The sequence below is a fragment of the Neovison vison genome, chromosome 1, assembly GCF_020171115.1.
Source record: "Neovison vison isolate M4711 chromosome 1, ASM_NN_V1, whole genome shotgun sequence".
Classification (NCBI taxonomy): domain Eukaryota; kingdom Metazoa; phylum Chordata; class Mammalia; order Carnivora; family Mustelidae; genus Neogale; species Neogale vison.
Window position 1 is genome coordinate 241,332,185 of NC_058091.1, and position 13,287 is coordinate 241,345,471.

At 44.1% G+C, this 13,287-nt stretch overlaps 1 protein-coding gene across 4 annotated transcripts in view; it reads left to right on the forward strand.

Annotated features, from left to right (window-relative positions):
* KLHL3 (kelch like family member 3) overlaps nucleotides 1-13,287 on the forward strand; it is a 154,037-nt gene that overhangs the window by 124,388 nt on the left and 16,362 nt on the right. For all 4 annotated transcript variants that reach the window (XM_044226963.1, XM_044226936.1, XM_044226946.1 and 1 more), the window contains 3 exons: nucleotides 9,334-9,451; nucleotides 9,865-10,062; nucleotides 11,757-11,858. In XM_044226963.1, coding sequence (XP_044082898.1) covers nucleotides 9,334-9,451; nucleotides 9,865-10,062; nucleotides 11,757-11,858 — 418 coding nt within the window. The remainder of the gene's footprint in view (nucleotides 1-9,333; nucleotides 9,452-9,864; nucleotides 10,063-11,756; nucleotides 11,859-13,287) is intronic.

The window sequence follows — 13,287 nt, forward strand, 5'->3', positions numbered from 1 at the left end:
GCTGAACTGTTTTTCAAGACAGCTGTACCTTTATGTATTCCCATTAGCAATGTATAAAAGTTCCACAGCCTTACCACTACTTGTATTACTGATTTAAAAAAAAAATTGCCACTGTAGTAGGGATGTGGTGGTATCTCAGTGTGGTTTTAATTTACATTTCTCTAATAACTAATGATCTTGGACATCTTTTCATGTGCTTATTTACTGTCTCTGTATCTTCTCTGGTGAAGTCTGTTCAAATTTTCTTCCCTTTAAAAAAATTGGGTTATTTTATTCTTACTGATTTCTAAGAGTCCTTTGTATATTGTGGATGTAAGTCTGTTAGCAAAATTGTATTTTGCGAATATTTTTTCCCAACCTGTATCTTGTCTTTTTATTTTCTTAAAAGTATCTTTGGGAGAGCAGAAGTTTTAAATTTTGTCAAATTTTTTTCTGTTATGATGTATATATTTGTGTTTTATCTAAAGAAAATCTTGGCATAATCTAAGATCACCAAGGTTTTTCTACTATACTTTTTAAAGTTTTAAGTTTTACATTTGGGTCTATGATCTATTTTGAGATTTCTTTGTAATATGGTGTGTAATGTAAGGGTCAAGGTTTTGTATTTGAATGTCCAGTTTTTTCCACAGCATTTACTAGAAAGTTTCTCCTTTTTCCATTGAGTGGATTTGGTATCTTTGTTGTAAATAATTGACTGCATATGTGTTGGTCTATATCCGGATACTCTTCTGTTCCTTTTTTCTATTTGCCTGTCTTTATAGCAATACCATGTTGCTTTGATTACCAGCTCTATAGTAAGTCTTGAAATCAGATAGTATGAGTCCTCCAGTTTTATTCTTCAGAATTGTTTTTCCTATTCTAGGTACTTTGCATGTTCATTTATCTTTTAGAATCAACTTGCCTATTTTTATAAAAAAGGCTTGGATAGGGATTGTGTTAAATTTTTAGGATCAATTAGGGGGGAATTCACATATTAACAATACAGTAGTCCCCTCTTGTCCTGGGAGGATATATTCCAAGACACCCACTGGATGGCTGAAGCCATGGATAATACTGAACCCTATACATATTATTTTCTTCCTATACATGAATACTTCAGATAAACTTTATTTATTGAGCACAGTAAGAGATTAGTAGCAATAATTAGGGATAAAATAGAGCAATCATAACAATATACTGTAATAAAAGTTACATATATACATGGTTTCTTTCTTTGAAAATATCTTATTGTACTGACTTACCCTTTTTCTTGTGATGATGAGAGATGATAAAATACCTATTAGGTGAGATGAAGTGAGGTGAATGACATAGGCTGCTATTGACCTTCTGATCATGTGTCTGAAGGAGGATCATCTGCTCTGGATCAAGGTTGTTCATGGGTAACTGAAATGGTACAAAGCAAAGCCGTGGATAAGTTGGGGGGATCTTCTGTACTAATCTTCTGATCTGCAATCACAGTGTATAGCTCTATTTATTTTTGTCGTCTTTAATTTCTCTTAGCAACATTTTTAGTCCTCAGTATATGGATCTTGCAGGTCTTTTGTTAGATTTATTCCTAAGTATTTCACAGTTTTTGAGGCTCTTATAAAAGTTTTCTTTCAAAGTCTAGTTTCTAATAGTTTAGTGCTACTATGTAGAAATACAGTTGATGAGAAAGACATTTAATGGAGGGGAGGTCAGGTTGGTGATGGCTTCATTGTTTTCTGAAAAGCAGGGGCAGTAGTTCCAGAGGGTGACCATATGCCCTGAGCTGACACTTCAGAGAGGGATTCAGGGTTCTCTTCTAGGGTGTTACCTCCTTCACTAAACTATATGTTCCATGATGGCAGATGTTACTCATCTCTCTCCTTTGTACATAGCCTGGAGTCTGGCACAGGTTGGGCATTAGTTAAAGTTTTCATAAATGAAATATATATATATATATATATATATATATATATATATACACACACACACACACACACACACACACACACATGTATATATCCTTCATGCATGACAACTTTTTTAAAAAAGATTTTATTTTGAAGTAAACTCTACACCCAATGTGGAGCTCAGACTTACAACCCTGAGATGAAAAGTTGCATGCCCTACCAGCTGATCTAGCCAGGAGCCCTGAAAAGGATATTTAAAATTTTTAATTTATTTTTTTCTTTTTATTTTAAGATTTTGTTTATTTATTTGAGAGAGAGAGAGAATGACTGGGGGGGCGGCAGAGGGAGAGGGAAAGAATCTCAAGCAGACTCCATGCTGAGTAGAGAGCCCAACTCAGGGCTTGATCCCATGACCCTGAGATCATGACCTGAGACCAAACCAAGAGTTAGATGTTTAACCAACTGAGCCACCAGGTACCCCAAGAGATGTAATTCTAAAGAAGAAATAACCTCATAGAGATTTATTACCGACCTTTTCTATCACCCCTAGTTGTTTTCTAATCCTGTCAGTATTTATACTTGTTTTTGCATGGATGTAGTGAGGATTTATCCCCTACTACATATTCTCCTTTGATCACTAATGTAGATTGACCCTAGGATGTTTGGCTCAGCCCACAGGTCCACTATCGAATGAATCTGGTTGTTCTTCCTGGGGAGTTAGGTGGTGAAGAATTTAGATGAAAAAAAAAAATAACACCCTCAGTAAAGTAATAAACCATCATGTATGCATTAACTTATTAATTTATTAATTCACTCATTCACCATACTTCTATTGAGAAGTCACTGATTGCCAGGCGCTGGGCTTGGTGCTAGAGCCACAGAACCTCATGAGAACTGGTCCCTTCCCCACAGTGCTCCAGACTCGGGAAGGGAGATGTGAGAGGACAATTAGAGTGGACCAAGTAAGTGCCACAGTGGAGGTACGGACAGGACACTCAGGGAGCATGGAGAGGGGTAAAGGCTTAGAGAAAGCTTTCTGCCAGAGCTGACACCTGAGCAATCTCCAAAGTCAAAGGGATGTCTTTGAGAGTGAACATCCAGTAACTGGTTTACATGACTGCAGGAGAGGAGGGCTAGCTCACCACCTTGGGTGACCACTTATAGAGTAAGTTGTACTTGGTACTCTGTTCCTTCCTTGGGTTACTGTCCTTATCACCCAAGGATAATTTTAGGATCATTTAAATAGGATTTTCTTATGTTTTAGACAAAGCACTTTACGTACATTATTTTATCCTCGTAACAACTCTGGAAGTTCTAATGTTGGAAGAAACTCCATGTTGGAGATTCAGTGGGATGGAATGACTTGCCCAGGGCTCCACAACTAAGTGTCCCTGTGAGGACTTGGATCCAGGTCTGCAAATCCAGGTCTTTTGATCTCAGGTCAGGTCTTGATCTCAGGGCATGAGTTCAAGTCCCATGAGTTCAAGCTCCATGCTGGGTGTGGAGCTTACTATAAAAAATATATAAATATAAATATAAATATAAATATAAATATGTATATCTCCAAATAAGTAGAGGAAGAGAAGTAGGGAGATAATTGGACTAGTTGAAGGAACAGTGACAGGAATTGGAAGGGCAGGCTAGTATTTGGGGCTTTCATGAATTCAATCCAGATAGGGTTTTCTGACAGAGCACACTTTGAGAAACACAGCAGTGGCAAGAGAGTTGAACTGTCTTCAGCAATTCTCAGCAGCGAACCTGTTCGCCAGCCAAGCCCGCTCCCTGAAAGAAATTAAGACTCTGCCTGGAGATAGCTGTAGGGGCTAATGAGAGTGTTTTTTCCTGAGCCATATATGCACAGATCATACTGACACATTCAAGCCGGAACAGCTAATAGCATCATCTGGGCTCCCACACATTCACCACCCAGCACTTTCCTGATTCTGGGTTGCCATGGACAACCAGAGGCTGTCTCCCAGTCTCTCAAAACACTCCTACGTTACCCTCTTCCACAGATGGCAGCAGAGAAATGAGGTCCCAGCAAGATGCAAATGAACCTTTGGAGATGTACTGAGCCTGGCACTTTTCACTGTCATTTCAGTTCAAGTGACATCTCTATTCAGCTCTTTAAAAATGACACTGAAAAGCGATTTGGGCCAGAGGTAGGCGACTTCCTCCTGAGCTGGGCTGTCCTGCTTTCAATAGATGGCATTGGAAACAAGGCTCCTGTCAGGCTGGGTAGGGTGACTTCTTAGTTGGGCAGGCCCCTGGGTGGGCACTGCTCCTCTTCCATTGTGATCCTTCAGATGGATCCAGAGCACACCAGGAAAACACCCTGGGGTCCTGAAAAAGCCCCATGATCACCCTGGAATTAGTGGTACTCACTCAGCTGGTTACAGGTCAAAAGTGTCTTTTTCTTTCACTTATGGGGAGTCTGTATTTTAACAACTGCTTTAAACAATAGTCATGATGCTGGTGACTACTGAATAATAGAAGCTAACATTTAGTGTGAGCTCTGTGCTACGTGCTTGGTGTCCTTGAAGACTCCTGACACCCGTGAGAGAAACATGCTATTATCCTGATAATACAGGTAATGAAAGTGGGTTTGGCAAGATTAAATGTCTTGGCCACGGTCATACAGCTGTGTGGTGACTAGGCTGATAGCTGAGCCCAGATGTGTCTGACTCCCAAGTCCATATTCCCACTCCTCCTTCCTTCCCTGGGTCTGGCTTTCACATTGCTGGTTTTCCACCTCCCACTGTCTCTGCACTTTGGCTGTCAGTTCTTGCCTCGAGCACCTGTTGCTCAGGAACCTGCTGGGACAAGTCTTCTGCCTCGACCTCGACATGCTCCTTCGGATGAATTGGTGTTAGCCCTGCGGCCCCACGCACCAGGGTAAGAGAGACTCTCGCTTCCTGCCCTGGCCCGAGGGACCGACTGGCTGGGCCTGCCTTCCGCCCAGCTCACCGGTCATGGAAGAGAGTTTGGACACACCCTCCACTCTTGCCTGATGAAAAAAAGTTTACAGAGCCCAGGTCATTCCTCTCACCATAGTGAAGAGTCTAATGACTCAGAGGTGAGGGTCATGACTGACAGGTGAGCCAGAAAGCTCTGCTTTGTTCCCCTATTGCATCTGTCCCTGACTGGTCTCGGGTACCGCGGACCTCATGGCTCTCACACAGAGCAGTCATTGTACTGTGACTCCCATGCCTTTGCTTCCCTAGGTGCAATGCTGGAGTCTAAATCCTCCATGGAGGGAGATAGACTTATATATTTATTTTAAAACCACCTTGTTAGGCTGGGAGTGAAATTTCCTTCCTAAGGAATCAGGTAGTCTTTCCATGGTCTCACTAAAGCTCCCTACAATAAGTGGCCATTTGACTTTCCAGAATGAGAGAGTTTCCCTTGGGGCTTGTCCAACAGCCTTGCCACCCATAGTTGAGTCTGGCTCACCTGTGATCTGTCAACTGGAGTTCTCCATCCACCAGAACTTCTGCAACTTTCAACACCATAGGTCTTGAGACTTGGGCTTAGGACCCTGTGGTGGGCCGCCAGACTGCCAAGTACGCTGCAGTTCTTGAACAGGAGTAAATTATGTTTGGTGTAACATAACTGTTAGCCCAGAACCAGTTCTTTATTGTGATGCCAGTATGACACCTGGTAGTTCTTACTCAGAGTTACCTTAAGGGACACCTGTTAAAAGTGGCAATCATTAAACTGATTGGATTCAGTAATTTCCATTATTGGCATTATAAGTTTTTAGTAAATTGGGACTTAAGGGTGTGGGGGAAAGAAAGAAATATGCCTGTGAAACATCCTGGGCCTGAGTTTTTCTGGAAATGTAAAATGAGGGCTTGCAGGAGAGAATGTGTCTAAGTGTCTTCATGCCCTGACATCTTATGGTCTTCCGAAGTAGCTAGAGGTTTATAATTTCAGAGGTGTCATGCATCTCTGCATGAGGGAGTACTCCTTTTTGTCTAATTGGTTGCTAAGATCAGGTATCTATGGAAACAGCCATCCGTTAGTATTCAAGATAGGAAATTTGTTTCTTTTACTCTGCCCAATTATGCAACGAGTATAGTGTTCCTTGTGTGATGGCTTCTTGCAAGGCCTGTCATAGAAATTGGATTTCTTAGGCCTGTGAAAGAAGCAGAAAATACACCTTCTCCTCCCCCTGCCTTGAGCTACCTCCACATCCTCAGAAACCAGTGGTCCTACCCCCACAAAATCTGATCCAAAATCCCAGATCATTGTGCACGTTTTGAACATTAAAAGCCGTGTCTCAACAGTGCCTTTATGAGCCCCAAAGCAAGTTTACTTTCGAAACCTTGTTCTGTATTACTCTTGTCTTTCTACTCAGGTTTTACCTTACCATTGAAGTGTTTGCATTTGTTTCTGTGTGGCTGAAAATTCTCAGAGATGAGTACTGGATTTTCTCCGGTATGACTATACCTCCCTACTCCTATCATAAGATGGTTTCTGGGGCATGGTGAGGTTCCTTGAAAGCTTTGTTTATTGTATTTAATTTCCTTTCATTTTATTTTTTAAAACTCTATTTTTTAAAATTTTACTTACAGAAGAAGCCTCTTAACTTGTACAAAGAATAAGCAATTTTTCTTCTGGTGGTTGAATGAAAAGATGGGAAAAGTCTTTTTCTCATTTTATGTATTTTTTTCCTCTCAAATTGTAGAATTGTAATCTGGTGCCCAACATATCCTAACCCCAGAAAGTGACATTCTGGACTGTGTATTTTCTTCCATTTAACTCTGAATTTTTTTGTTTGGCTTTTTGCATATGCTACTAACCATTCATTTGTTCCTTATTTCAAATATCTGAGTCCTCCTTTTACCTGGCACTGTTAGGCCCTAAGGTTATCTTGGTGACTGAGGCAGATACACTTTCTGTCCTGGCAAGGTTCACCATCTTGCCAGGGAGACAAGGTAGCCATGCAGTTACAACACAGTGTGGGGCAGTTTTAATGAGAGAACCCAGGGTATGTGTGATCTCAGAGAAGGGACAGTAACTCAGATATGAGAGCAGAGAGGTCCGCTTGGAAGAGGTGATACTTGGTCAATCAACTAAGACCTGAAAAACAAGCGTGTGTTAGAACAGAGGGATCCAGACAGGGGGAAGGATGTTTCATGGAGAGGGTACAGAGGCTGTGGAGTACCTGAGGTCATTGCAGAAAAAACTAGAACCTGGTTTTGTTCTTACTGAGTCCCCAAAACCAGATACCATAGAAAATTTTTACAGTATTGTGCCTTCATTTTAGCCTTACCAGCTCAAAACCAGGACAGTGCACATTTGAGGCATGTTTAGGAATGTGCGGCAAGTCCCTGGGCCCCAGAGGAGTAAGGTGTGCATTGTCTGAGTTTGCCAAGGGGCTGTGTCTATTAACATCCCCCTCAAACTGTTCATGGATGCTTGTCTAAGCAAAGAATTACAGAAAGGAAGTAGTGTCGAATTCAGCTTTTTCTCTGAAAAGGCCACTCCTGGCACAGGACAGCAGACCCTCTGAGCTGTGCCACGGGGAGCCAAAAGTAGAATGTTTATTTCCAGAAACAGTTGCAGTAGCTTTAAGCTTGGACTGGTTGTCCTGGGGTCCTTTGGAATGTCCCAGAAGTCAGAACTGACTTCTGAGTTTTTGAACATTGGATACCCACATTTGACCACAGATGGCTGTGACCACTCATGTGGGCAGTGGGTGAGCCTGGTTCTTGAATCTTGGGGCATAAATGGTGGATGAGCAGTAGTTGTTGGCCCTGGTTCTGCCTCCTGGGGTAGATGCTGGTCACCTGAGGCACTCCTGTGAACTCACATAGATATTGCTCTCCCCAAACATTTGTTGTGGAGAAGTGAAAGTACCATGGTCATTCATTATTAATGGAACATCAGCAAATCCCTGCAGTCCAAGGGTTATCAAAGTATGACTCTTGGAACAGCAACATCAGCCTCAACCAGGAACTTGTTAGGGATGCCCATTCTCTGTGCCACTCCAGACCTGCTGAATCAGCACTTCTGGCAGGGGTCTGGTAATTTGTGTCTTAACCACCCGCAAGGTGATTCTGATGCACACTGAAGCCTGAGAACCATTGGAGTAAATAATACAAGCTACAGGTAATGAGAACGTCCTGAGGCTCCTACTGATGGGCTGCCTGTGATTTCTACTCCTTTCTTGTCACATAAGAAGGCATCTTGGAATGCCAGTGAGCATGACATCCTTATGGGGACAACCGTGAATTTGTACAAGTTTATTAAAATGTGTATACTGTTGTCAACTTGGCTTCATTAATTCATTAATAAAGTCACCTGAGGTGAATAATGTGAGACAAGTCACAGCAACAGGGATACCACAGTTAAATGCTATTGTTCTTTTATATACGTGCAGCAGTGGTTTTCATCCTTTCTTTTTCTGACAATACCCTACAATAAGAATTATGTTTAAATTGTTATCCAGGAGACACCTACATGTGTGTATAACCCCAACAAATGTTTCATGAAGTAACACCCTTATCGTGCTTTCTGTGCTGCTCTATGAAAAGTTTGCTGGTTGCAAGGCATAAAATTCATTTCATGACCCACTCATGAACTGTGACCTGCAGTTTGAAAAACACGGGTAGAGTGAGTTGTCTTTGTGGGGACCCTGTCTCTAGAGCAGGAGACAGATGGGGCTTCCTTCACCTCCAGGTCGGGTAGACTTGGTTTTTGGTTTCTGTTCTGCCGCTCTCTGCTGTGTGACCTTGGGCAATTTACTTGTGTTCTCTGAGCTTTAATTTCCTCGTCTGTCAGTTTGGATAATCTCTCCCTCACAGGGTTATGGTGACACGTAAGTGATAACACTTCACACGGTGACCGGCAGTGTTAGCTACTGTCATACCTGTGGGAACAGTATTGCTAGTACAATTTTTCAGAAAATCAGCAGTTACATACATTTTTGGGGTCACTTCTCCAAAACTGTCTTTCACAGTTTTGTCCCAAACTTTAACGAATAAGTGCTCCCTGTAGTCTGTGTATTCAGAAATACTTCTGAAGTAATTTTCTTTTAAAAACATACCCAAATTCTGTATTGTATTCCAAGATTCAAGTTTTGATATATACTTGGAATATTTTGTTCTGATACAAAATTTCATCCCCCTAGCCCAAATCCTTGAGGTCAGCAAGATTGTAGATCATGCCCCGAGTATCTATCTACACGTACCACCAGCATATCCCAGAGAATAGGTATGTAGGAAATGTAGACCTCATGATGGTGTTTCTGTGGCAAGATATCCTTGCCGACTTTCTTGAATCGTCCTGTTTGCTGGTGATTTGGGGGGTAGCATCTCCATGTATGTAACTCTGTAAGGTGGCATGTCAGGTCGTGGACCCCAGGCAGTTGGCATGTGAAGGACCAGGGATTGATCACACAAATCTCCATTAGCTGGGGAGACCCAGCTAATGTCTGTTTGTCTTTCTGGAGGTCATGATTGTGGTTGGTGGCCAGGCCCCCAAGGCGATCCGCAGCGTGGAATGCTATGACTTCGAAGAGGACCGGTGGGACCAGATCGCTGAACTTCCCTCCAGGAGATGCAGAGCAGGTGAGCGGCACCATCTGTCATCTCGCAGCCTGCCTTTCCCCAGCTTGTCTCCGCTTACTGCCGGAAATCCTCCCTTGCTTCTTGTTTCCACAAACATCTGTGCATTACAGACTCTCTTCTTCTTCCTTCTCCACTTGCCCAATTTCTGGCTGCCCCTTCTGGAGTCGGTTCTTACATGTGTAGGGACTTCACGCCAGGTCAAGTATTTGCTTGAATCACACAACATTGGAAAAACGTATATGAATAGAAATCCAGTGAGCCCCATGATGACTTCCGGTTCTGTGAAGTTAGAGATCACTGTCTGTCGTGACTTATTCATGGGACCGTCTGGCTCCCCCATTGTCATTCAGCGTCACTGCATGAGCGATCAGCCACTTGAGATGAACTCATTTTCTTGGTTTCCTGTGCCTCAGGTGTGGTGTTCATGGCTGGTCACGTGTATGCTGTGGGCGGGTTTAATGGCTCGCTGCGCGTGCGGACAGTGGATGTGTATGATGGCGTGAAGGATCAGTGGACGTCCATTGCCAGCATGCAGGAGCGCCGGAGCACTCTGGGTGCGGCCGTGCTCAATGACCTGCTCTACGCCGTGGGGGGCTTTGATGGCAGTACTGGTAGGTCTGGGATGTGGCCCCCACTCCTCCCAGCCTGGGACAAGCCCTCAGTGCAACCCTGGTTTGCTCAGCCAGTTCTTGGGCCAACCTTCTCTCCATCCATAGCTCCTTCCTTAGTAGCATACTCCTTCTACCTCATCTACCTTGCTTGCCCGAGCCAGGCCTTCCTACACACAGAATACATAACTGCCCACATGCTATCATTTCTAGGACTCTGGGAAGGATCCTGCACTCAGAAGAGGTCCTTTTCTCCTCTCTATTGTTTGGGAACCCATTTTTTCAAGACAAGACTTAGAAAGAGAACATACTCAGCTTCAGGGCATCTAAGGACTGTCTGAAGCCTCACCAGGGAGCTGGGGTTCAGCCAGGGGAGAGACCTGGCTCAGGCCCTTCCATCTTTGTCCATCGCCCTTTTACTGCCCCGCAAAGCTTTGCCTGATTGTGCCAACACAGGGAAGTCCTCTTGCTCCTGGCTTCTAGGTCACTTTAGAGTTCAAATCAGAAACTACAAATATACATGGACTTGGAGAGATTATCTCATCTCTCCTATACCTCCAGGTGAAATTCTCTGTGGACACTAACTCTGTTACACTGAAATCCCCCCGCCCAGGGATGTGGAAAACAATTTTTTTTGTTTGTTTTAAAGATTTTATTTATTTGACAGAGATCACAAGTAGGCAGAGAGGCAGGCAGAGAGAGAGAGGGGGAAGCAGGCTCCGTGCCGAGCAGAGAGCCCGATGCGGGGCTCGATAATAGGACCCTGAGATCATGACCTGAGCTGAAGGCAGAAGCTTTAACCCACTAAGCCACCCAGGCGCCCCGAAAACAATATTTTTTGACTTCTGTGAATTTTCATTTGTGTCTTTACCACTTGGTACAGTCTTTCCCTCACTCATAAAATTCCAGGGTGTGCAGGCCCTCCAGAGGCTGCCTCTGGTGGGTAGGACCTGAGTAATAAAGAGAAAAAAAGGGAGTGGATTGTTTCTTTTGGAAATTGCTCTCAGCCGCAAGTAGGAAACCTCACTAAACTGTGGCTGAAACAATTGAGAGATACTGTTTTACCCATGGGACAGGGAGTCGGGAAGTTGGCAGTTGCTCACTTCATCCGCTTGCTCAAGAATATTGGGGCCAAGCTCTTTGAGCGTCCCTTGGCTGTACCCTCCGGATCAGAAGGTGTCCGTTAACAGCTCCGTCCAGCTACATTTGCATTCTGGGTAGCAGAAAGCAGGTTGGTGTTGGCACCTGTATCAGAAAAACAAAGGCTATTTCAGAAATGCCCATGAGACTTCTACTTGGGCCTCATTGACTGGGTCATCCCTTTAGGGGTTCTGGGAAGTTAAGTGTTGAGCTTTCTAGCTTCTAATGTAGAGGAAGAGAAGGCAAAAGTAGGTGTTCAGTGAGGCAAGCTCAGATTTTCCCTCTGTTCTGTAGGTGTAACAGTTTACATTCACAGGACAGTCGTGTTGTACCCCTGTGTCCTTTCTCCTTTCTTGACCCGCCCTGAGTCAGACCTCAGTGGACATCTCAGGTAGACTCAATGTAGATGTGCTGCAGGGAGGTGCCCCAGCCCGCACCGTGAGGGAGACGTGGTGCTCAGCCACACATGTGGGTTTCTCACCCTTTCCCTAGCCTCGCCTTGGCACACTGGGTGATAACTCACACTGTAGAAATCTCACGAGTCTCTTGTCTCCCAGGCCTAGCGTCCGTGGAAGCCTACAGTTACAAGACCAACGAGTGGTTCTTTGTGGCCCCAATGAACACGCGGCGGAGCAGCGTGGGTGTGGGCGTCGTGGAGGGTAAGGAATGGCAGAGGGTGGTGGCCCATCCATGCCCTAGCCCCCAGGTCAGGTCCCGGTGCCCTGGCTCTGCTCCTCCCATCAGAGCTCTGAGGCAGGTACTACCATCTTGATGGAACAGGTGGGGAAGGTTGAGGTGCAGAGAGCTGCAGTTATGGGCTCAAGGCTGGCAGGTGGCCAGCTGTGCTGGGAAGAGTAAGAGGAGCCTAAGGCGAAACGCAGGGCTGTCCCTTTGGCTGCTTGTCTACGGTTCTGTCATAGGTTGAGGAATGTAGATTCAGCATATAACCTAGGAGTATACTGGGGTGGGGGTAAGAGTTCATTTTGTTTAATTTTGTCCTCCTCTGCCTTTGTTGACCATTAACACATTAACAGAGCTTTGAGTGGGTGGGCATTTCTTCCCAGGTCTGATTACTGTCACTGCAGGTCAGGTGGGTGGTGGAGTCCTGCTATCATCAGGAAGCTTGTGTGGGTGAGGCAGGTGGGAAGGGTGAGGTCTGGGGCACAGTTAGGGCTCTGTAGTCTATAATGCGCTCTTTTGTATGCACATTTTGTTCCCCAAATCCTTTTGAAGGAGGTAGGCAGAGCTTAGATGTTCTCCATTCTCCACATAGGGTAATGGAGTGTCAGAGCGGGGCACGTAATGGGACCATTAGTCGAGAGCACAGCCAGTCCTTGAGCCCGGGTCTTCTGACTCCCAACTCAATGCTTTTTCCATTATGCTACAGTCTTTCAGACCGTTAGCCAATGCTAATAGGGAGTTTTATAAATACATGTGAATTTAGTGTATTCAAGCATAGCGTATGATTTGAACTAAAATGTTATCCTTTGTAGGACAACACTGATTCGTTAGCTTGTCCTGGAAGAGGGAATTTAGCTGGAATATCTGTGCATTTAGACTTGCATGCAGACATTCTCTCTCTGTCTCTCTCTGTCTCTCTCCCTCATGTTCGCCCCCAGGAGCAACGTACTTGCTTTGGGGAGAGCGTAATGTGCAGTGATTAGACATTAGCAGGAATATTCTTTTCTCTAACTGCGTATCTTGGTTTGTACCAGTATTACATAAGTTTCCACTTAAAAGTACCCTAACATACTAAATAAGTCATCTTGGGGAGCACAAGGATTTTGTCCTCCTCTCAAGATAAATTGTTTTTTTTTTGCAATCTCATCCATCCTCCTGGTGGAACAGAAATTGATTTGTCTGCCAAATGTAAGTGCTTTGTCTAGCCACCTTCCCATTTCCCCCCTTGTTCCTTAGCCAGGAATATCAAACAATAGAGTCGGGGTTAAAAATAGCAAGTCCCTGTTAATAGACTCAAGGAGAAACTTTGAGTGGGTATTTTTTTAGCTGACGCAAGGTTGAGGTGGTTGGTGAGGGTTTGAGAATTTCTTCCATGATGGTGCTTTGAAATACTCCCCTTGACAAGGG